Source organism: Gracilinanus agilis, chromosome 4, assembly GCF_016433145.1.
Source record: "Gracilinanus agilis isolate LMUSP501 chromosome 4, AgileGrace, whole genome shotgun sequence".
NCBI classification, from domain to species: Eukaryota; Metazoa; Chordata; class Mammalia; order Didelphimorphia; family Didelphidae; genus Gracilinanus; species Gracilinanus agilis.
This window is the reverse complement of record NC_058133.1, coordinates 257031158-257054055: the sequence shown is the minus strand read 5'-3', so window position 1 is coordinate 257054055 and position 22898 is coordinate 257031158. Positions and strand designations below refer to the sequence as shown.

General features: G+C 41.7%; 1 protein-coding gene across 1 annotated transcript; it reads left to right on the top strand.

Moving 5' to 3' along the window:
- Positions 1 to 4562: 4562 nt before the first annotated feature.
- ABHD16A (abhydrolase domain containing 16A, phospholipase) lies at positions 4563 to 20722 on the top strand. The gene is made up of 20 exons (XM_044673862.1): positions 4563 to 4709; positions 5803 to 5859; positions 6691 to 6757; positions 6962 to 7048; positions 8170 to 8255; positions 12792 to 12865; positions 13120 to 13242; positions 13751 to 13865; positions 13970 to 14071; positions 16161 to 16224; positions 16859 to 16908; positions 17428 to 17551; positions 18219 to 18323; positions 18887 to 18950; positions 19063 to 19119; positions 19235 to 19297; positions 19385 to 19461; positions 19551 to 19649; positions 19801 to 19847; positions 20399 to 20722. The coding sequence occupies exons 1-20, from the start codon at positions 4578 to 4580 to the stop codon at positions 20480 to 20482; spliced, it is 1677 nt and encodes a 558-aa protein (XP_044529797.1). The 5' UTR covers positions 4563 to 4577; the 3' UTR covers positions 20483 to 20722.
- The last annotated feature ends 2176 nt before the right edge of the window (positions 20723 to 22898 follow it).

Below are 22898 nucleotides of genomic sequence, written 5' to 3'. Positions count from 1 at the left end.
CTACACGTGGTGAATGAAGAAGGCTGACTACCTTAGTCTCCAGAGAGGCCCTTGATTGGGAGAAGCCCTGATGACTAAACCCCTTGTTAATTGACTTTTAGCCTCTCTGGCTTGGCCTCTGGAGCCCTGCTGGAGTAAAACCCAGACTTGAATACAAATCTAGTTTGTTAAGTTAGATCTCTTATTCTACCCTCTTCTCATCTCTCTACTTCCACTTTCTCCTATATTTTGTAAATAAATTACTAAAATCATTTTAGGAATTGGTATTTATTCAGTTCCTTGGTGACCACACCTTTAAATATTAATATATTCACCCAACTATAAAACCCCCCTTTTCCATCTTTCAGCATATAGTAAAAACTGAATTAGTGTTTGTTAACTTACTGATTACTAAGTGCCAGACATCAAACTAGGAGCAAAAGGAACTTATGCCACACTGAGTATTCACAATATATACAATTAAGTAAAGGGAAGATAATTTGAGGAAGGAGAAGACATTGATAACTAGGGATATGTAAAAGCATCCCCCGGGGGTGGGGGGCATTTTTGCCAAACCTTGAAGGATGCCAATAGGTGGAGGTGAAGAATGAATGTACTCAGGGTACTTAACTGGATTGGCTCAGAGTGATAGGGGGTGGGCCCCCTTGAGTCAGGTAGCAAATGGCATCAGACTAGGTCTAGGTCCAGGTACTTGTACATATCCAAGGCCAAGGGCTTTTATGGGAGCTGGAACCCTTGGACCTTTGAGTGAGGCACCAAATGACATCAGATTAGGCCCAGGTCCAGGTACCTGCACATATCCAAAGCCAAAGATGCTTATGGGGGCTGGAAGCCCTGACCACTAAATGATATCAGCCAGAACCATGGTCCAAGGCTAGGGGCACTTGTCTCCCTCCAATGAATACTCATCAGGAGGAATTCTATCAGTTTCTGCCTGTATAGAGATATCCAACCTAGCCTAGGGGATGGGGTAGAGGGATCTTGACCTTTTCCTCCTTTTTCCTCTAAAATCCACCACTACTCTGGGGGAAGATAGATCTACTCCCAAAAAGCAATAGCAACTCCACTACTATAAGCCCAAGCCACCTCTCTCTAATAACCCTAATGAAAGTTTTGCCTGAGATGAACAGAGCTCTAGTGACAAATTCTTTTGGAAAAAGTCTGAAACCCAGTACTAAACATCATGCATTGAGTCTATAGCAGAGGTATTCCTTAATGGAAAAGAAGATTGTCCCATCTTCCTTGAACCCAGGAGGGGTTGTTATTGCTAAACATGGACAACATGGCATATATGTTAAACATTGTATTATGTGATGACCTCACCCTTTTAGATTTATTCTACATTTATTCCTTCCAAACTCTCTACATTCCGGCCAAACTAGCTGGCAATGTTCCTCTCATTCCATTTTCTGCCTCTTACCATCCCTGTGCCTAGAGAATATTCACTCTTTTTTTTTAACCCTTACCTTCTGTTTTAAAATTGCTACTGGATTGGTTTCAAGGCAGAAGATAATAGAATTGAGCAAAATAAAATGAATAGGGGCAATTAGGTGGCTCAGTGGATTGAGAACCAGTTCTATAGACAGGAGGTCCTGATTTCAAATCTGGCCTCAAACACTTCCTAGCTGTGTAACTCAGGGTAAATAACTTAAACCCAATTGCCTAACCCTTATTGCTTTTCTGCCTTGGAACCAATCTAGTAGCAATTCTAAGATAGAAGGTAAGAATAAAAAAAAAGTGTGAATATATTTCAGATACAAGGATGGTAAGAGGCAGAAAATAGAAATGATGGGCTCAGGGAGGATGGGGCAATCTTCTTTTCCATTAAGGAATACCTTTGCTGTGGACTCAGTGCATGGTGATCTATACTGGGTTTCATCCTGGAGAAGCCTGGCATCTATTGAAATTAATTAGGCTCCTTTCTTTCATATTCTTTGGCTTTTTACACTCCTACTTCAGTGCCCTTGAGAAATTCTTCGTACAGCTCAGTCTTTGGCTCAAGTTTAGGATCTCTGCAAAAGGAAGAATCACAATATAAATCAGATATGTGACAGGTATTTATTTCCTACACGCAAGAAATGCTAAAAGACACAAAAGACTCATCATGCATTGATAAAACTTAAGCAATCAGTAATATAACTATTGTTAAAATCTTCAGAAAGAGTAAATCATAAACATTGGAATTGAAGCAGTTTGTGGAACTACTAAATAGATATTCTACATTTCACTTTGGTTCTGCCCTGTCCACCCAAACAACTACTGGTCCGTGTCTTTGAACAATGTTGGTCAGGGATTTGGATTCATCTTCTCCATGACGGTCATCTGCTCTAAGAACACTCCAGACTCCTTTTGCCACTTGCTAATAAGATCCAACCAAAGGACTTGGGACCATAGAACCTCTCTAACCCACAAGCATCCAAATTTGGACATTTTCATGCAAATGTTGATATTCATTTACCTAAGTATATGATTGGTACTCATTTATCTAAGATCAGGAAAGAAAAAAAATAGAAAAAAATCAGCCCAAACCCCAGGATCAGAATTTCTGAGGGCTTTAGCTGCCATGTGCCCACTGCAGCATGGATGCAAAAGTGTAGAAGAGAACAAGTTGTCCTTTTACCATCTTTCACAAAAAGTGACTTCTAACAGTTCTTTTTATGATCTTTGGAAGAGAAGAACACCAAAAGGTGAGGTCATTTCCTTTTTAAAGACCCATCCAGTCATCCACTTTTTTTGTTCAGTGCCAAGAAGGAGATTGCTACATTATCTACATGTACTACCTTCCCTCAGTGCTTAGCCATTCTCATATTCTGTGCCCACATCAGAAAGGACAAGTTTTCAAATGCTCTGTACATTCCCAAGTTACATTTGAATAGATTTAATTACCTCTGTACCAATTAACAAGCATTTATGAATTAATTATGTTCCAGGCAGAGTGGCAAGCCTTAGGAATAAGGTGGGGGGGGGGAATAATATGTATATACCAAAACAAACAAAAGGTGCCTATGGAAGAGAGGAAGGACACCAGTTGCCAGGGAGTCCCAAGAAAGACTTTTTGTAAAAGAGGTCTTCCACTTTTTATGTCCTCTGTACACTTTGACTTTCAGTAAGCATACCTATACTCCATATTTAATATAAGAGGAAATAATTTTGTCATGCATATATATGATTTGAAATAGATTAATTTTTTAAAATTTATGTAGCATTTTTAGTATCACATAAATTTGTTATCAGAACAGAGTGAAATAAATGAGTGATGCTCAGCTATTCTTTGTCAACCAAGTTTTATCCTTGTTATAGTTTTTGAAAGCTTTAACAGTATATCAAATTCAACCTCCAATTTGTTTTTTTGCTTTGGACTGTATTGAGACCAGAACTGTGAATCATTCCTTCTCAAAGATAAATTGATATAAACTAAACGGAAATCTCTGCGATGAGAATGGGATGGTGAGTATTCCAAAAATTTTGTCTTCATTAGTTGGAAATAATTTGGAAGTTTCTGCTTATTATGATGTCAATTAGTTTGTGCTTCTCCAAGTAGCTGCTTTTTCCCCCTGAAAGATTTGCTATTTAAATCTCATTTATTAGCTTTTTGTTAGTAGAAATTATTTCTTCATCTGTCTTTTACAAATTTTTCAGATAAGGTTCTCTATCTTTCCCACCCAACAACTGTTGTTTTCATGGTTCTTTCTTCAATTCCACAATTTTGTTCAGTCACTATTACTTTTTTTTTTTTTATCTTCCCTCTTAGAATCAATACTGTGTATTGGTTCTAAGGCACAAGAGCAGTAAGTGCTAGGCAATGGGGGTTAAGTGACTTGTCCAGAGTCACACGGCTAGAAAGTGTCTGAGGCCAGATTTGAACCTAGGACCTTCCGTCTCTAGGCCTGCCTCTCTATCCACTGAACCACCTAGCTGCCCCCTATCTACTACTTTTTAAATGTTTCGGTAGAACCAAATATTTCATCTACTCCAAGTGGGAAACACCACTTGTAGAAGATGGTACTTGAGCTGAATCTTGAAGGCTACAGGAGAGTTTCAAGGGGAGGTGAGAAGGAAGAGCAGTCTAAGCGTTGGATGTCTGAGTACTTGAGAACAGAAACTGTGCCTAATCTAAAGTTTGTATTCTTTGCAACAAATAGTTCTGCACAGTGCCGGGCTAATTTAAACCTTGTATCCTTCCCAGCATCTAGTAAAGTGCTTCGTACACAGCCGGGCTTAACCTAAATTTTGTATCCATCAGAGTGCCAATAGCAAAGTGATTTGCACACAGCCCTACTTAATACTTTGCTTACTGAATTTGAATGGCTCCAAGCTCAATCCTGGCTGTCAAGTCCGGTCTTTTCCTAAACCTTCCCTCTCTACCTTGTCAGCTGTGCCCAGAAAAAATAAGGTAGCGTGAAATCCTTCCCAGAACTGATAAATAAGTCCCGGCTCAAGCGATTAAGGGGGACGCCAGTACTATACGTGGTGACGTAAGGAAGTACGTAACACCCAAGAGACTAGGGAGAAGGCGGGGCCACTGGGGGGGTGGGGAGTAACCTGCCGCTGGAGGAGCAGCGGCTAGGGCCGGGGTGATGGCGAAGCTACTGAGCTGCGTCTTAGGTCCCCGGCTCTACCGGGTCTATCGGGAGAGGGACCCAGGAAGGGCCCAGGCTAGCGTTCCCGGAACGCCAGCTGCCATCACCACCTCCCCAGCTGGCTCCTGGGTGAGTCTCTCCTTCTTCCCCCCCCGGCTGGAGTCTTGGTATGGCCCAAACCCGTTGCTGCTTTTGCCCCCCGGAAGCACCCATAGTTGGAATTGGGGGGAGCTTGTTAGCCTGCCTATTTCCGCACAAGTACTGCGCACCTGGGTCTTTCCTGTGTAACTTACGTGCTTATAGGTGTGAGCCTTTCTTCCTTTCTCCCTTTCCATCCATCCACTCACTTCTCTCTTGTTTCTCATTTGTCTTGTTTGCTTTTTTAAATGTGTCCCCCTCCCATCCCCCCCCCACCTCCATCTCCACCCCCACCCATCTATATTGTCATGTTCACGCCGGACCCCAGGTGCTACGAGGTCTAAGACCCTGCAAGGATGTTGTAGAAATGGGAAACGGAGAGGCCCTAAAATTCAGCATGTCTCTGCTAGAGCTGTCGCTTTGTCCTATTCCGTTTCAGTGTTTTTCCTTTATTCCACTCCGACTTTTCGTTCTCAAAATGATTTCCTTGAATTAACTTATCGGTACCACTCCCCCCATCGCAGTGTTGGTTCTGCCCAGTGGCCCCCTCCTTCCCGCTCAGCTGGACAGAGCCCCACAGGGCAATTCTATTTCCAGAAGTGGGGGAGAATTTTTAATATCTATTCCCTAATTACGTTCACTGTTACAGACACTCGGTCTCTTTACAATCTCGCCCATATTTTCAGGCTTTCCCAAAGTCTATATTCTTAATTCATAAAAAGCCTCCGCTTTCTCCATGATATCTTTTACTCTCCCTTTAGTCCCCCCTTCGTCCCCCCCCCCCCATGGTTTCATCCATTCCCTAGACTTCAGTGAAAGGGGTCAAAAGTCATTCCTTGCTTTCTTCAGTCTTATCTCTTTATTTCCTATTTCCTTGGATTGGGGTGACAGAGAAGGGGAGTCAGATCTTGAGGGGTCTTCTCTGGGGAAGAGCAGACCCTCTGCTTGGGAGTCGAAAGAGGAGTGGAGCTCCTTGAGGGGTGGGATGGGAGAATAGGGGCCTGAGGCTCTGAAAAGAAGTGGGATGGACTGGAATGGGGGTGAAATGGTAGAAGAAAGGTCCCTGACTGGGCTATTTTTGCAGGAGTCCTATTATCAGCCCCGGGCTCTGGAGAAACATGCTGACAGCATCCTGGCTATGGTGAGTTGGGCCTCTGTACACTTTCCTCTCCAGACCCAGTTGCTTTTTATGCTCTATCAACCCCTTCCCAGGCTAGATACCTGATTAAGTTCTGAGCAAATGGTTTAGAGCCTCAGCTGAGGAGTTCTTCCTCACCTTCTGGTATGCCATGCAGTTTTCTCAGGGCACAGCTTGGGTCATGAGGAAAACATGTTTACTCTCAGTTGGGACCTTCCCCAAGTACTGAATACTATGGTCCCCATAGATCTATCTCCTCCAGCCACTAAGCATCTTTTGTTTCTATGACAGTTCTTCCCTCCACTAGGGTTCCCATGTCATCATTTACACTGTCATTTGGGAACCAGAATGGAAATGGTTTCAAGTAGTAATGATGGAAAAGACCCAAACAAATGATAGAAAAAGAGAGGCTTTGCCATTTGAATTTGAGCAGATGATATTCTTAAGGCTGGCTGACTTCCCCCCCAATACACTTCTCTATCCCTACCTTTTTTACCCTTTTACTCCATGTCTTATTTTCCTTTCCTCCAACTTTTTGACTTCTCTGTATGGTAGTTTGCACAGTATCTTTTAGCCTTCTCATCACCATTTTTAATCATTCTAGGAAGAATGCATTTTTGGCAAAATGGAACATACTTTCTGATATAGAAAGCTCACGACTCAGCCTCTTCCCCCTGCTCCCAACATGGTCTGTTCTACCATTCTTTTCCTGATAGTATGGAATGTAGTATATACCTGACTTACTCCAGATTGGTCAAAATCCAGAGTTGGAAATGGGGGAATAGTCAAAACAAAGTGAAAGAAAAAAGCTGATTGTCTATTTCTCTACTGTAGGCCTCAGTCCTCTGGTCCATCTCTTATTATACCTCTCCTCTGGCTTTCTTCTACTTGTACAGGAAAGGTCAGTGTGGGGTTAAATGGTTGGGTGGGGTTTGGGGTGGTATGGAGAAGCTTGTCTCAGGGAGTAGAAGGGTGTTCCTTCTGTTAGTAAATATGGGTAATACTCCCCAGAATGGCCAGCAAATGTCCCAAGTTAGCCTTAAGAGAGAGGGGAGGAGCAGTCAAAGAAGGCAGAGCCTGAACTCAGATCTTTTTTTCTTCTCAGGTTACTTATGTATGTCAAAGGTGGTGCCGTTTTCTCACTATGCTGGGACATTGCTACTCCTACTAGCAGGTGTGGCCTGTCTTCGAGGTGAGTGATCCAAAAAAGACAGATATTTATTGTTCAGCCCTTGTGGTAGGCCAGGGGAGGGGAAGGATAGAGAGATGCTGAGGAACACAAGGTGAGATCCTTCCCTCATGGAAGTTAGAGCTCATTTGGGGAGATAAAATATATGTGAAAGAAAAGATAATAGTAAAAGGTAGTTCATAATAAATGTAAAATGAGTGGTACAGATGATGAAGGTATTGTTTAGAGATTTTAACTAAGGATTCTCAGAAAAGATAGAACTTGAATTGGAGGATGGAAAGGATCTAGATAAATGGAAGAGATAGAAGAAGACATCATAGTTCCCAGGAAAAAATATGAATTACTGGAGGTAAGATAGTAAATGATACATTTAGGAGACAATGAGGATATTGGTTTGATTAGTGTTTTTAGGGAAGTGATGTGAAATAAAGCCTGAAAAGTAGGTTGGGATCAGATTATACAAGGCCCTTGAAAGTCCAGATTGGATTTTATTAATTAGACTAATGATGAGAATAATACTTTATGAAGATTAATGTGATAAATTAAAGGGGGATGTTAGAAGATTGTTGTAATGATGAGATGATGCAGACTTGAATTGGAGTGATGGAATAGAAGAGAGTGAGATGGATGAATGCAAGTGACATTTCAAAGGGAAGTGATAAAAATTCATCAAAGAGGTTTTGGTACTAATAACTAGGATAGCAGCAATCTTATAAACAGAAATTAGAAAACCCAAATTTTTAGTAGTCAAGTCGAGGAAGAAATTTGACAGTGAAAGGAAGAAGAAATCTAGCATAAGTAGGGCCACATGAATTATTAAGATAAGGGAGACCTGAGCATGGGGGAGAGGGAGAGAGAGAGAGACAGACAGACAGACAGACAGACAGACTCTGAAGAAGTCAGAAAGAAGGAAATACTTGTGGGAAAGAACTAAAAGGTGAGATAAGATCAGCTTCTCTTTATTTTCCCATGAACCAAGACTTTTATCTTGAAATTCTTGGTTTCTATCCATTATCTTTTAACTTTGCTTTTCTTTCTATATAGTCTCAGCTCCTATTCTCAAAATCCAGTCATCTTTTCTCTCAGACTAACAGATTTTTTTCTTTGTACATTCTCTCATTCAGGCATTGGCCGTTGGACCAACCCCCACTATATCCAGTTCATTACCATTTTAGAAGAGACTCACAGGAATAACTCCTTAGAGAATAAGGTATGGTCCTAGGTGACATATAAGAATAGAGAAGGAGAAAGTATGAGCTGGAAGAGACTTTAAAGATCATCTAATTAATTTCGTAGATTTCATTTTATAGATCAGAGGTGGAGGGACTTATCCAAAGTCACACAGCTAATGAGGAACAGAATTAGGATTCAAACACATGACCTCTAACTTCAGATACATTGTTCTTTCCATTATACCATCTACCTAGCATATTGCTGTCTGTCCTATCCTGCCCCTCACCTTACCTATAATGGATCCTTTTTTTCTTCCTTTCTCTCTCCTCTTCCTCATTTCCTTTTTGTAACCAGGATGGAAATACAAGAGCCAGTCATGGGCTCAATCCCACTACTGATTACAGTATGCCATATATCTGACCTGGGTCAGTTTACTCATCTTTACATATTGTGGTGGTACCAAACCCTACCCCCTCACCCTTGTGGTGGCTAATAGTACAGTTGACTATCACCTATTGCAATTTAGAACTCCAAGCTCAAGAGTTCATGAACCAGGTGCCAGAGATAACAAGTTTGCATCATCACACCTGGAGAATCATTTATTCTTTTTTTTTAACATTTTAATTTATTATTTCTTTATTTTTAACATTCCTTTCTTTTTAAATTTTGAGTCCTGAATTCTCTTCTTTCCTCCCATTCCCACTCACATCCACTTAGAAGGTAAGCAGTTTATATACCAGTTGTGCATGTGAAATCATGCAAAATAAATTTCCATACTAACCCTATTTTTTTAAAAAGTAAGAAAATAAAGTGAGAAAATTTTACTTCAGTTCATATTCAGAATTCATCAGTTCTCTCTTTAGAGATGGAGAGCATTTTTTCATCACAAATCTTTTAGAATTGTTTTGGATCATTGTATTGATCAGAGTAGCCAAGTCTTTCAGTTGATCATCATTACAACATTGTTGTGAATATGTGAAGTGATCTCCTAATTCTTCTTACTTTGTTTTGCATCAGTTCATATAGGTCTTACCATGTTTTTCCAAGACCACCCCTCTTATCATTTCTTTTAGCACAATAGCACTTCATCACAATCATGTCTTAACTTGTTCAACCATTCCCCAAATGATGAGCATCTCCTCTGTTTCCAATTCTTTGCCACTGCAAAAAGAGCTGTTAGAAAAAATTTTGTACATATAGGTCTTTTTCTTTTGTCTTTGATCTCTTTGGGATATAGACCTAGTAGGGATATTGCTGAATCAAAAGTTATGCATAGTTTTATAGCTCTTTGGGCATAGTTCCAAATTGTTTCTCTAGAAACACCAGTTTCATTACTCCACCAGCAATTCATTAGTATACCTATTTTCCCCTTAACCCCTCCAACATTTGTCATTTCTGATAGGTGTGAAAGTAGTACCTTTAATTTATATTTCTTTAATCAGTAGTAATGTAGAGCATTTTTTCATATGACTACAGATAGTTCTGACTACTTCTGAAAATTGTCTTTTGACCATTTATTAATTGGGGAATGACTCTTATTTTCATAAATTTGGCTCAGTTCTGTACTTGGCATATATTTGAGAAATGAAGCTTTTATCATGTAAAAATTTTGCTATAAAATCTTTTGATAGTACTTCACTATCTGTGGTGTCTTTTAACATAATGTAGTTTCCCTGATTGTTTTAATTAGGTCTATTTTTGCTTTTGCTTTATCTGAGTTTATAATTGCCACCTCTACCTTTTTTTATTTCATTTGAAACATTAGATTTTTTTCCAGCCTTTTATTTTAACTCTGTGTGTGTGTTTCTGTTTTAAGTGTTGTAAACAGTTGGATTCTGGTTTCTAATCCATTCTCTCTGCTTTTGTTTTAGGGGTGGCTCATCTAATTCCTATTCATAATTATGATCATTGTGCTTTTTCCTTCATTCCATTTTCTTCTGTTTCTCCCCTCTTTCCCCTTTTTGCCCTGTTTTTCCTCAAGCCTATTTTGCTTCTAACCAAATGCCTCCATAAATTTGCCCTCCCTTTTTTTAATCCCTCCCCCCTTTTCTCCTATCCCCTCCTTTCCTATTTCTATATACAACTTGTATGTGTGTATGTATCTGTGTGTGTGTTCTTTTTTCTTTGAACCAATTTAGATGAGTGAGGTTCAAGCATTGCCTGCCATCCCCAATTTTTCCCTTCTATTGTAAAAGCTTTTCCTAGTATACCTTGCATACCTCTTTTTTTTTGTGAGGAAATTTTTTTGCCATTCTACCTCTCCCTTCTCCCAGTATATCCTTCCCTTCTCTTCCCCTTTACTTTTTTGGAGATCATTCCAACATAATTCACGCATACCTTAATAATGATCAAGTTCTTAGGAGTTACATGTATCATCTTCCCATGTAGGAATGTAAACAGTTTTAACTGTATTGATCCCTTATGACTACTATTTCATGTTTACTTTTTTTATGCTTTTCTTGAATCTTCTGTTTAGATGTCACATTTTCTATTTAGCTTTCATCTTTTCATCAGGAATGCTTGAAAATCCTCTTTCATTAAATACTCATTTTTTTCCCCTGAAGAATTATACTATTTTGCTGGGTACATGATTCATGGTTGTAATCCTAGCTCCTTTCCCTTCTATTCTAAACCTTCTACTCCTTTAATGTGGAAAGGTGCTAAATCTTGTGTGATCTCAGTTGGAACGCTATAATATTTGAATTGTTTCTTTATGGTTGCTTGAAGTATTTTCTTTTCCACCTGTGAGCTTTAGAATTTGTCTGTAATATTCCTATGACTTTTCATTTTAGGATTTCTTTCAGAAGGTGATTGGTGGGGGCAGCTGGGTGGCTCAGCAGACTGAGAGTCAGGTCTAGAGACAGCAGGTCCTAGGTTCAAATATGACCTCAGACACTTCCCAGCTGTGTGACCCTGGGCAAGTCACTTGACCCCCATTGCCCACCCTTACCACTCTTCCACCTAGGAGCCAATACACAAAAGTTAAGGGTTTTTTTTTAAAAAAAAAGGTGATTGGTGGAGTTCTTCAGTTTCTTTTTTTCCCTTTGGATCTAAGATATCAGGGCAGTTTTTCCTGATAATTTCATTTCAGTCATGACTGATTCATTGTGACTCCATTTAGAGTTTTCTTGGCAAAAATACTGGAGAGATTTACCATTTCTTTCTCCAGCTCATTTTATAGATGAAGAAACTGAGGCAAACAGGGTTAAATTAAGACTTGCCTAAGGCCACACAACTAGTAAAAGTCTGAGGCTAGATTTGAACTCAGGAAGATTGAGTCATCTTGATTCCAAACTCACTGCTGTATCCACTACACCACTTTGCTACTCCAAAATTGTGAGGAATATCCAAAAAAAGAATTTGTCTAGATGGTAGAAAGTGGGAAAGGGAGTGTATTAATCTAGTTCAATTCCCTAATCACTACACCCCCACATCCAGATGTAGTGATTAGAGAACTGCTTAAGGCAGTGATGGGCAAACTACGGCCTGGATCTGGCCCATGGGGAATAGATTGCCCATCACTGATCTAGTTGAACAGATAGGTTTCAAAGTTCAACAGAACAGCTTTTATCTGATCTTAAAGGTAACAGGGAACCATTCAGGTTTATTATTGAGTAGAGGAGCAATACAATCAGACTTAGTGAGTTTGAGACCTACATGACATCTAACTTAGAATTAAGAGAGTATTTAGGAAAACCACTTTGGTAAGATGGCAAGGGAATAGACCAGAAGCAGAGAGACCAATTAGAAAGCTCCTTTTAAAATTAAATTATTTTTGTTTATTTTATTTTTATTATGCAAAACCCTATTATGCAACATATTTCCATGTTGGTTATTGTTGTAAGAGAAAACTCATATAAAACCAAAACCCAAAATAAAGCCATAAATACATTAAAGTGAAAGATAGTATGCTTTGATCCACCTTCCTCTGACTCCAACCGTTCTTCCTCTGGAGGTAGATAACATTCCCTGTCATAAGCCTTTCAGTATTATCCCAGATTATTGCATTGCTGAGAATAGCCAAATTTTCACAGATGATCATCCCATAATATTGCTGTTACTGTATACGATGTTTTCCTGGTTCTGCTTATTTCGCTTTGCATCAGTTCCTGCAGATCTTTCCAGTTTTTTCTGAAATCATCACCAACATGTACCACAATTTGTTCAGTCATTCTCCAATTGATAGACCTAGAAAATCCTTAAAATAGTTTAGAAGAGATGGTATGGGGACCTGAACTAGACTGGTGACTGTGAGTAGAGAGAAGGGTTGAGTGAAAGAAATTGTGGTGGTTGAAACAATAAGATTTGACAAGTGATTGGATATGTAGCGTGAGAGAGAGTGAGGGGTTGAATGTAATGCCAAACCTTGAATGACTAGTAGGATGATGGTGCCCTCAAGAAAAACAGGAAAGTTTGGAAGAAGGTGGGTTGGGGGAGCAGGGAATGATGAGTTTGGTTTTAGACTTGCTGAATTTGAGATACCTACCTAACATCCATTTTAGAATTAAGAGGATATTAATGATGGTGATGCTTATTATTTTCTTCCCTTTTTTTCTTCCCTTGAAAACAATAGAGGCAACTGGCTGTTTACAATTTTGATTTTAAGAGCTGGCCTGTTGACTTCCATTGGGAAGACCCCAGTAGCAGGTGAGTCCCTTACTCTCCTTTCCCATACCTACTTCTTAGGGGTTCAGTTGTCCTCCCCTTTTACATCTCTGTCTTCTCTCCGCCTCCTCCTCTCCTCTAACCTCCATTTCTCCCATCCATCCTTGCCCCCTGCCTCTCAGTCACTTCTTAGTATGTCCCTTTCTCAGATACCATTTCCATTAGGGGTTCAGGCATCTTAGCACCTTGGATCCAAACCTGTTTGGTGTCTTCCTTGCTATGTCTCCTGTCTTCAGGAAGGATTCTCAGCATGGTCTCTCTCGCAGAGGTGTATCTCTGCTTCGAACTGAACCACTACATCGGGGGACAGCTGATAATTTCCTTAACCGGGTTAAGAAACTTCCCTGTCAGATTGCCAGGTAGAGAATTGGGGAATGGGGTTCTCTGTGAAGGAGGAAACCTGGGTTCATAAAATTTAGAGACCTAGCTCCATTCTCTCATTTTTTATGTATGAGATAGGCTGCTGGGAGTTAATTACTCCCTACTTTTCAGTCAGGCCTGTGTAATGGAGGATGTGCTGGAGTTGTGATGAGACTGTTGATTGGTTTGGGGGGAGACTGGGAATCTTAAAATATGTGATTGTTTGGTGAGTGTACTGATGGGAAGAGTAAGACTTTGGGTTTTTGAAGAGGGATGCCTTTTGGTAATTAATTAGGGTTTCCATTTCATGAAGTTAGAAGAATGCTGGTAGGATACTTGGTAATAACATTAGATGCTTTACCAGATAATAGGCCAAGCTATTCCAAATTGTTCCATGAAAGGATATAGCTTGCTAATGATTAGGAGTTTATTGTGTTCAGAGTCAGAGGTTCAGAGTGCTTCCTATAGAATTAATCCCATGCACGTCTCCTCTATATTTTTTCATAGTTTTTTTGTTGCACATACTCTGGGGCGAAGGATGCTGTACCCTGGTTCTGTGTACTTGCTCCAGAAGGCCCTCATGCCCATGCTTATGCAGGGCCAGGCTCGGCTCGTAGAAGAGGTGAGGCACTCTTGACCTGCCCTTCTCTCCTGAACAATTCTCAAGCCTTACTACCTCAACTCTGGCATCTCTAGACTGAGTACACTTCCCCCTTTGTCTCTCAGTTTAATGGTCGCCGAGCCAAACTGGTGGCCTGTGATGGTAATGAGATTGACACTATGTTTATTGACCGGAGAAGCACACCAGAACCTCCAGGACAGAAGTTGGTGAGTTGAAATTGGGAGTAGGAGGGTATGATCGGGATTAGGTATTGGTCTTGTTGTAGCACAGAGTGCTGGGCTTGGGGTTAGGAAGACTTGGGTTCTAATCCTATCTGAGATACTTACTAATGTATGGACTGTAGACTAGTCACTTAATCTCTCTGACTTTTAATTTCTTCATCTATAAAATGAAGAGGTTGGACTTGATGACCTTTACTCACATCAATTATAACAAGAACAAACCTGAGAGAAAAGCAAAGAGAAATAGATTTCTCCTTTGCCTCTGTCCTTCTTTCAACATCCTATTCTGACCAAAGGGCCCTTTGATGTAGAAAAACTAGTGGATGAATATGAATTGCAAGGTTCAGGAAGTTATCTTAGGGACAGTGTGGTATAATGGGAATCAATAGACCTGAGTTCTTCTCATGGTTTGGAATTTACTATGTGATCTTATACAAGTCACTTAATCCTTCTAGAGCAGAGTTTTCTTATCTGCAAAATGGACCCATGGAACCTAATGATTTCTGTGGTCCCTTTCAACTCTAAATCATCCCATAGATTCTAGAATTATAGCATAATGGCACATTCATTATCTGTAGTCTAGCAAATACTTATTGAGTATCTGCCTACTGCGTAGCTGACTCATTAATAGTTTTTGCTGGGTTCTTAGGAGGTAGCAACAGAAAATACAGATGATTCCTGGCCTTGTGGAGCTTAAAGTCTCCAGATACTGGGTATACACAAGTAAAACTAGAATACAAAAGCATACATTTATTTTTTTTTGTTTCTGAGACTGGATTTCCCTTTCCCACCAGAGTTAGGAAGTGCAGTGGTCACTTGTGGTCCAGTCCCATTGCTGATTGGCATGAGAGCTTTGTCCTGCTTTGTTTATGATCTGGGCTGCTTTTTAGGCAGCCTGGTGGATGGTGGGTTCCCTAATCCCTTACCCACCATCATATATTGATGTCATATTGACAGTTTAGGTGGCACAGTGGATAGAGCACAGGACCTAGAGTCAGAAAGACTTGAGTTCAAATACAAACTCAGAAATTTAGTTGCTATATGACTGTGGACAAATCACTTAACATTTGTTTGCCTCCTTGTAAATGAGGATAATATTCTCCCCTCCCTCACAAAGTTTTTATGAGTATCAAATGGGGACTAATGTTTGTAAAATGTTGAAGAACTATCTGTTGTTATTACCACCATCAATTTTAATTTTTTTACTTAGTGCAGACTCCTAATGGGTATAGCATACTACTAAATAGTATAAAGTATAATATATGTATATGGATAGATAGATAGATAGATAGATAGATAGATAGATAGATAGATAGATAGATAGATAGATAGATAGCTCAGGACTCCCTAAGTCAAAGAATCCACCAGCCTCAGCTTCCCTAATGGCAGGTATTACCTGCTTATACTATTTTCCTTGACCCAAAAGCATAAATATTTTGTAGATTATTGGAGCTGGAAAGGATTTTGTAGCCCATTTTTGCATAAGAGAAAACATCCAGAGGTCTAGAGGTCATTACTTATTGGAAGTTACACAGCTAGTAAATTTTGAATCAGGACTCAACTCCTAGGTTCCTTTCTCCCAGTCTCATTTTCTTGCCGTGTCCCTCCACTGGCCAGATTGTTCTACAGTGTAGTTTAAGTGATGTTCCTTGTGGTAAAGAAATACCACTTCAGACTAGGATTAGAAGAGTTGAATCCCTTGGCAGGGTCCTTGGAAAGAGTGATCCCTAACACTGAAATGGGCAATAGGAGTAAAAGAGTAAAAGTATGAAGTCTTTGTATCGAAGAAAACTTGGGGAGAGAGCATCAGAGAGCTATCTTTTGTGCTAGATAGTTTAATTACTATAATTTAGATTCCTCCCAGAGTTTAGGGGACATGTGAAGCTACTTTGTATCTCATTTTTGGGCACTCTATAAGGTCATTTGTCTTCCTTAAAGGAGAACCCCAATGTGGCCTTCTTGTCTAAAGAGTCCAATCCAGTCACCTCAGTGGACTCTTAGCTATGCCCCTCTCCTGGCTTAGGAGCACTAGGGGAGATGTCTCATCCAGACAAGATTCCCTCCCCTCCCTTAGGTGATCTGCTGCGAGGGGAATGCTGGATTCTATGAGGTTGGCTGCCTCTCCACTCCTCTGGAAGGTGAGACCTCTGAATTGTCCCTTAATACCTATATTTCTTTTTGTCCTTTGATCTAATCCTACTCCCTCCTTTCTCAGTTCATTTGTCTATGTTCCTATTTTGTGTACTTGGCTTTTTGTTACCTTCTGAGATTGTTTCCTCTTGAACCCCCCTGATAAGATTCTTGCCCCACTTCCTTAACTCTCTTTTGGTCTAATTTATCTCTTCTCTGATAACATATGTCTCACTCTTTGGTATAAATGTACCCCAAATTATCCCCTTCTTGGTGTTCCCTCACCATAGCGCCCTTTTGTTAGGCAAGTGCTTCCAAGGAACTCCGAGGTGAGATAAGGGGTTAAGTAGTTCATTTCATTCTGTCCTCCAGCTCCCCTCCTCTTTCCTCCCTAGTCCTTCATATGATCTGCCTGCCTAGTGCTAGAATATATTGGAAGTATTCATTTTCAAATTTGGGAGTGTTTTAGAACTCTCGTAAATTTTTGCTCTACTTCCCTTATCTCCCTTCCTTTCTCCCAGAAGGTGTTCCATTCCTTTGTGATTTTCAGGTTATGAGATCTCGGGATTCTGAGATCACTGAATTCAGATCACTGTCTTCCTCCCTCTCCACCCCTTTTCCTCCCCCAACCCTGTATTACAGCGGGATATTCAGTCCTGGGTTGGAATCATCCTGGCTTTGCTGGCAGCACGGTGAGAGCCTCTCTTTAGTCCTCTTCCTCCCCATTCTCAGGCTGGGGGTAGGGGGATGTCCATTCTCCCCTGGGAGAGGGTGGTTGTGGATTTCGGTACTATCTCTCCTTGCCCTGCATTTGCCCTTAAATCTCCCCACCTAATTGGGTTTGCTGAGGGAGTCCAATTGTTCGGAGTCAGGCATTGGGAAGATGCAAATTTGGGGCTTTTTCTTACTTTCACATATATTTGTTCTTTCTGCATCCCAAACAGTTTAGAAAAATCTATCCTTTATAAAGAGATAGGGAAAAAATATCATGAGTTAACAAGTAAATATTAAGGGTTTTGTCTTTAGGAGAGCTGCCTCTTCCATCATCTTCTTTCTCTATATCTGTGATCCAATCTGTCCTTACCTTCACTAAGAGGCTCTGGGAGTATGTTCCTCTAGTTTGGGAATTTCAGTGAGAAAGGATCTGACTTTGGTTGGAGGTGCTGCCTTTGGGGCTGCAGTGTCATTTAACTTTCACCTTGCTCCTGTAGGGGGTTCCATTCCCTCAAAATGAAGCCAATGCCATGGATGTGGTGATCCAGTTTGCTATCCACCGCCTCAACTTCCAGCCACAGAACATCGTGCTCTATGCCTGGTCCATTGGGGGTTTTACTGGTACCTCTCTCCCCATGCCCTTACATATGCCTTTGCTATTCTCTATCCCTACCCATTGTGGTCTTCTGGAGCTTTCTCACTTGTAAAGGACTCTGGAGACCATTTTTCTGGTCCCAGCTTTTCATTAGACAAAGGAAGAAATCCAAGTTCTTGAATGGAGGAAATGACTTGCTTAAGATTACAAAGCTAGGAAAGGAATGGTGGGGGTGAGCAGGAAACTAGAGAGGGAGGAAGAATTTCTCCCATTCATGGACTCAGAATTGTGCTCTGATTTAGGGCCAGGGATGGGAGGGGATTAGATGAATGTCCTGTGAGGCTAGAAGGATGGGTAATATCCACATTTCCATACTCTTCTCCACTCTCTTTTATCCCTATCATTGTGTGACTATCACTGAGATAGGGAAGAAACCAGGAGAAAAATAATAGGATTTAGGAATAAGGAGTATATGCTTTTGTATTTATACCCTTCATGATGAAGATAGCCTTAATGAAATGGTTCCTTCCCCCTACTTTCCCCTGGAATAATATGATTTTCGTAATTTAAAATAGAGGATTAGGGGTAGAAAGAGATCAAAAGACTAAAATGAAATGAGTGGCATGGAGTATGGAACTAAAGGGGTTGACTCCAGTTTCTATCCTGATTTGTGCCTTCTTTTCTCTGACCCAGCCACATGGGCTGCCATGTCCTACCCAGAGATTAGTGCCGTGATACTAGATGCTTCCTTTGATGACCTGGTACCTTTGGCCCTAAAAGTCATGCCTGACAGCTGGAGTGAGTGGGGACCCATGGAGAGGGTTGGGGGAGAGGAAAGGAAGAATGAGATAGTCCACTAGAAGGGGGAAATCTCTGAAAAGGAGGGTCTGGGGGATTGCTGACATTTAAGACAATTGCCTGAAGAGGACTCTGAGAATTCTGTGATTTTGTCCTTATGTATGGAGGGAGTCCTCTTCTAATTCTTCATCAAGACATAGAATTGCCCCCTGGTATGCCATGGGACCATGCCAGTAGGACCTGCCAAGCTGAACACATATTGCTTGGCCACAGACTCTATTGTTGTTCAAGGGCTAGAGATTCTGAGGCCCTTCACCACAAGATTAGCCACTGGGTGACCATAGCAAACTCATGCAGATCATCTCCCATGGCATGGAAGGACTGGTATCTGGCTTGGTGGAGGGAGGTTCCCACACTGATGAAATTGTGAATTCCTGAAATCTAGTGGAAATAATCTATATCCCTTTCTTAAAAGGGCACAGACTGTGTTGTCACAGAGAGAGTTGTTCTGAGATATTTCTGTGGCTTTAATAACTTCCTTTCCTTCCCTTCTCCTATCCCAGGGACCCTTGTGACTCGAACAGTGAGACAGCACCTGAATCTAAATAATGCTGAGCAGTTATGCAGGTGAAGGAGACACCCTAGCAGGGCCTGGAGGCTGATTGGGTAGAAGGGGAGGGGAGAATGTTGCTTTTGTTTTGACCTCTGATACCATGGGCTGCTGCTCTTGTTCCTCCAGGTACCAGGGGCCAGTGCTACTGATCCGGCGAACCAAGGATGAGATCATCACCACTTCGTGAGTTGTGAGATCTACTTCCATTCCCCTGTGTGTCTCCCATTTTCCCAGCCCTGTCTCTCTGGGAGCACTGAGATTTGTACTCCTCTTAGGTCTGTCTTCCTCTCATACCCAGGGTTCCTAGCGATATCATGTCCAACCGTGGCAATAACCTGCTGCTGAAGCTTCTCCAGCACCGGTGAGAGGAGGGGGAAAGCTCTGAAAGTAGGAGAGAGGAAGGGAAGGATAGGGACCCTGACACTCACCTTGTGTGTCTCTTTCTTAGGTACCCCAGGATAATGGGGGAGGAAAGTCTTCGAGTGGTGAGGCAGTGGTTGGAGGCTTCCTCCCAGCTAGAAGAAGGTGAGAAGGGAAAGACTAGGAGGAGGGCTAGAGGTGAATCCTGGTGAATCTGCATCTCTGACTGCCTTTCCTGTCAACCCCTGTCCTAGCCTCTGTATATAGCCGCTGGGAAGTGGATGATGATTGGTGTGTGTCTGTTCTCCGATCCTACCAGGCAGAACATGGAAGTGACTTCCCCTGGAGTGTGGGTGAGTCTTAGAGACTTGAAAGAGCTACATATGAATACCTGAAGGGACTAAGACTTAAGAAATAGGGAGAGGAGAAACTCCAGGGCTAAAATGTTTGTGTTTTTTGTAGAAGGGTGATAATAGTGGATTTGATCAGATCCCTTTTCTTCAGGTGAGGACCTTGGTACAGATGAGCGGCGGCAGTTAGCCTTATTTTTGGTGAGTTTTGTTTGATTTCTCTCCCTTTGGAGAAGACCCTTGCAGGGGAGGGAGAGAATTCTTGAGATGCTTCTACTTGGCCTATGCCATTAAAAAAAACAAAAAAAACTCTTACCTTCCTTCTTAGAATCGTTACTCTGTATTGGTTCAGAGGCAGGAGAACGGTAAGGGCTAGGTAATGGGACTTAAGTGATCTGCCCAAGGTTGTACAGCTAGGAAGTATCAGAGGCCAGATTTGAACCCAGGACCTCCTTTTTCCAGGCCTGGCTTTCTGTCCACTGAGCCACCTAGCTGTCCCCTTTAGCTTATGTCTTTTTTTTTTTTTTTAAACCCTTGTACTTCGGTGTATTGTCTCATAGGTGGAAGAGTGGTAAGGGTGGGCAATGGGGGTCAAGTGACCTGCCCAGGGTCACACAGCTGGGAAAATGGCTGAGGCCAGGTTTGAACCTAGGACTTCCCGTCTCTAGGCCCGACTCTCACTCCACTGAGCTACCCAGCTGCCCCTTTAGCCTATGTCTTAACTTTTTTCTTCCTCTATGGCTGTCTTTCAGGCTCGGAAACACTTACACAACTTTGAGGCCACCCACTGTACCCCACTTCCTCCCCATGAGTTCCAGATGCCTTGGAAGCTCTAGAAGAGAAAAACCTCAAGTGGGGTGAGGGGTTGGGGAGGGGTATATAGTGAATGGGGAATCCCTTTCTCTGTGATAATTCATGTTCACATTATTGTTTATTGTTTTGGGAAGAAATTTTCTATCCTTTTTTCCCCATCTCTTGCATAGCACGACTCCTGCCTCCCCATCTCTGCTGCATTCTCCTTTACACCCCATTAAATGATCACAGACTATTCATAATAATAAAAGGTATTTTTTCTATTGGGCTGACTGTGATGGCAAAAGCTGGGGTCTTAAGGTCAGAAAGCCTCGGTTCCCGAGGAGGTAGAGTCTTAATTAGGCATGACCCAAATGGCTCTGACTCTGTTCAGCCAACATTATCTCCTTTGTCCTCTCAAGCTTACAGTTTTGAAAATGGCTTCCTCTGATTCCTCTGCCAGCATCCAGCTTAATCACTATGAGCCCCATCTCTTCCTTCCTGTGTTCCCATTGTCCTCATTACCTTTTGCTCAGATTATAGTACTGTCTTCCTACCTTGTGTCTCTGCCTCTAGTCTTCTCCTACTCCCTACCACCTCCAGATTTCTCATTGCTTCCTGTTACCTGATCAAATGCATATTTCTTGGACTAGCCCAGGAGGCCCCACCAGTAACTTCTACCCCAGCTGACCGTATCTCCCCCAGTTATGGGACATGCTCTCCATTCTCTTTGCCTCAGTTTTTTGCTCAGTTTTCTCTGAGGAAGTCTAGCCCAATTATTAGTGGAATTCTTCTTCTCAGTCCTCCCTTAATTTGGATGGCATTATACACTTAAATGTATTTTATACCTGCTTTCTGTGTATGTGATCTCAGGAAATTGAAAGTCTTTGAATGTGGGGACTGTGCTATCATCATGTAAGCTCCCAAAGGATCTATTTCCTTCATCTTGGTTTTCTGTGCCTATGTGGCTTATCTCCTTGCCCTCTTCCACCCTAGTGCCTAGGATGGGACTGCAAACAGAGGTCATTAGTGCTTAGACCAAGGAGGGGCTAAGTGCCCAAGTGCCAAAGGGGAGCTGGAATTGGCAAAATGAATTAACTTCTGGAGTAAATTTATCTTTAGTAAACATCAAGGACATTGAGAAATTTTGTGAAGAAATGGGAAGTTCTAAATTGTGGAGGAGTGGGTGTGGTGACAAGACTGCCTGATATTTTTTGAATTCCACCCTTCCAAACCCTAGCTAGACAGTTAATCCTGCTATATTGTGATAAGGAGAATCCAGAGAGCAATTCCTCAAGGAAAGTAAACAAGGTAATAGGGACCTGGACCTCCATTTCAGCCTCTATTCACCTCAGTAACCCAGCTTTCTCTACATTTTTAACCTTGTAACCTTCACTGCCCCTGACCTGAGCCCTTAAAGAGGTACAGAGCTCCAATTTCTCAGCCTCAAAATTAATTTTTCTTGAATTAAGGCTTTTTAGGCAGTCTTTGATTTCTACCTGTTTAGGAACCCAAATATCCTGCTTTTCTGGTTCCCAAATTTTAAGCCCTTTTGTTTCTCTGGGACACTATATGGTGTGTGCATGGAGAGGGTTTGAAGAAAGACAAAGTTACTATTGGAATGGGGTCTTTCCAGCTACATGAAGGGAAGTTTGAATGTCCAAATCCTAGATCGTCTCCTTTTTTCTATGAGTCAAACACTCTCCTTCCACCAGATGAGAAGCAGCTGCATTTGTCTACAGAATCCCCCAGGGATGGCACTGGCTCTCCCTCCTATGCAATTCCTCTGCTCTCTACTCTTACCCACTACCTTATACTTGACTCTTGAAGGAGGTTCCTGAAAAACCTTGCCCAACAATAAAGACTCTTATCCCTGCCACGGGCTCTCAGCTCCACTATACTATAAATCAACAGTCGGCAACCTTTTTGGCTGTTAGAGCCATAAACGCCTGCAAAGGAGGAGGATGGAGGCGGAAGGTGCTGGGATATGGCACCGGATCTGAAGGGCCCCCTGGGGCACATCCTGGGGCTCTGCCCTGACTGACCAGTCGGGAGGTGGAGCCAAATATGGCTTGAGAGTCATACGTTGCCAACCCCTGCTATAAATTCTGGGTGTCTAGAGAGAGAAAAGAGGGGCATGAGAGAAAGGGGACAAAACAGGATGCAAAGGGAATGTGTTAGATAGAGAGAATGGGGGTGGGATGGGAAGAGGGAGCTAGTTTCAGGAAGGGAAAATTGAGGGAAAAGTAGGTATAGAGAATGTTCAAGATTATGGGACCATAGGATTTAGAGTTAGAAGGGACTTTGCCAATTGGCAGATGAGTAAACAGGAAGAGAGTTTAAGGTTTGTTGGATTGGATTGGTTTGGAAGAGGCAGGTGGAAAGGAAGGACCATCAGATATACAGATTCCTTGGATTGAGGGTCTCTTCACCTAGCCCAAATGGACTGCATGCTTGGGA

Bases quoted from the DNA above. Each gene is read 5' to 3' on its own strand.
- ABHD16A (XM_044673862.1), top strand. From the start codon at position 4,578: ATGGCGAAGCTACTGAGCTGCGTCTTAGGTCCCCGGCTCTACCGGGTC. The intron at 19,120-19,234 runs GTGAGTTGTGAG...TCTCATACCCAG, and splicing joins GATGAGATCATCACCACTTC to GGTTCCTAGCGATATCATGT. The intron at 19,848-20,398 runs GTGAGTTTTGTT...GCTGTCTTTCAG, and splicing joins GGCAGTTAGCCTTATTTTTG to GCTCGGAAACACTTACACAA.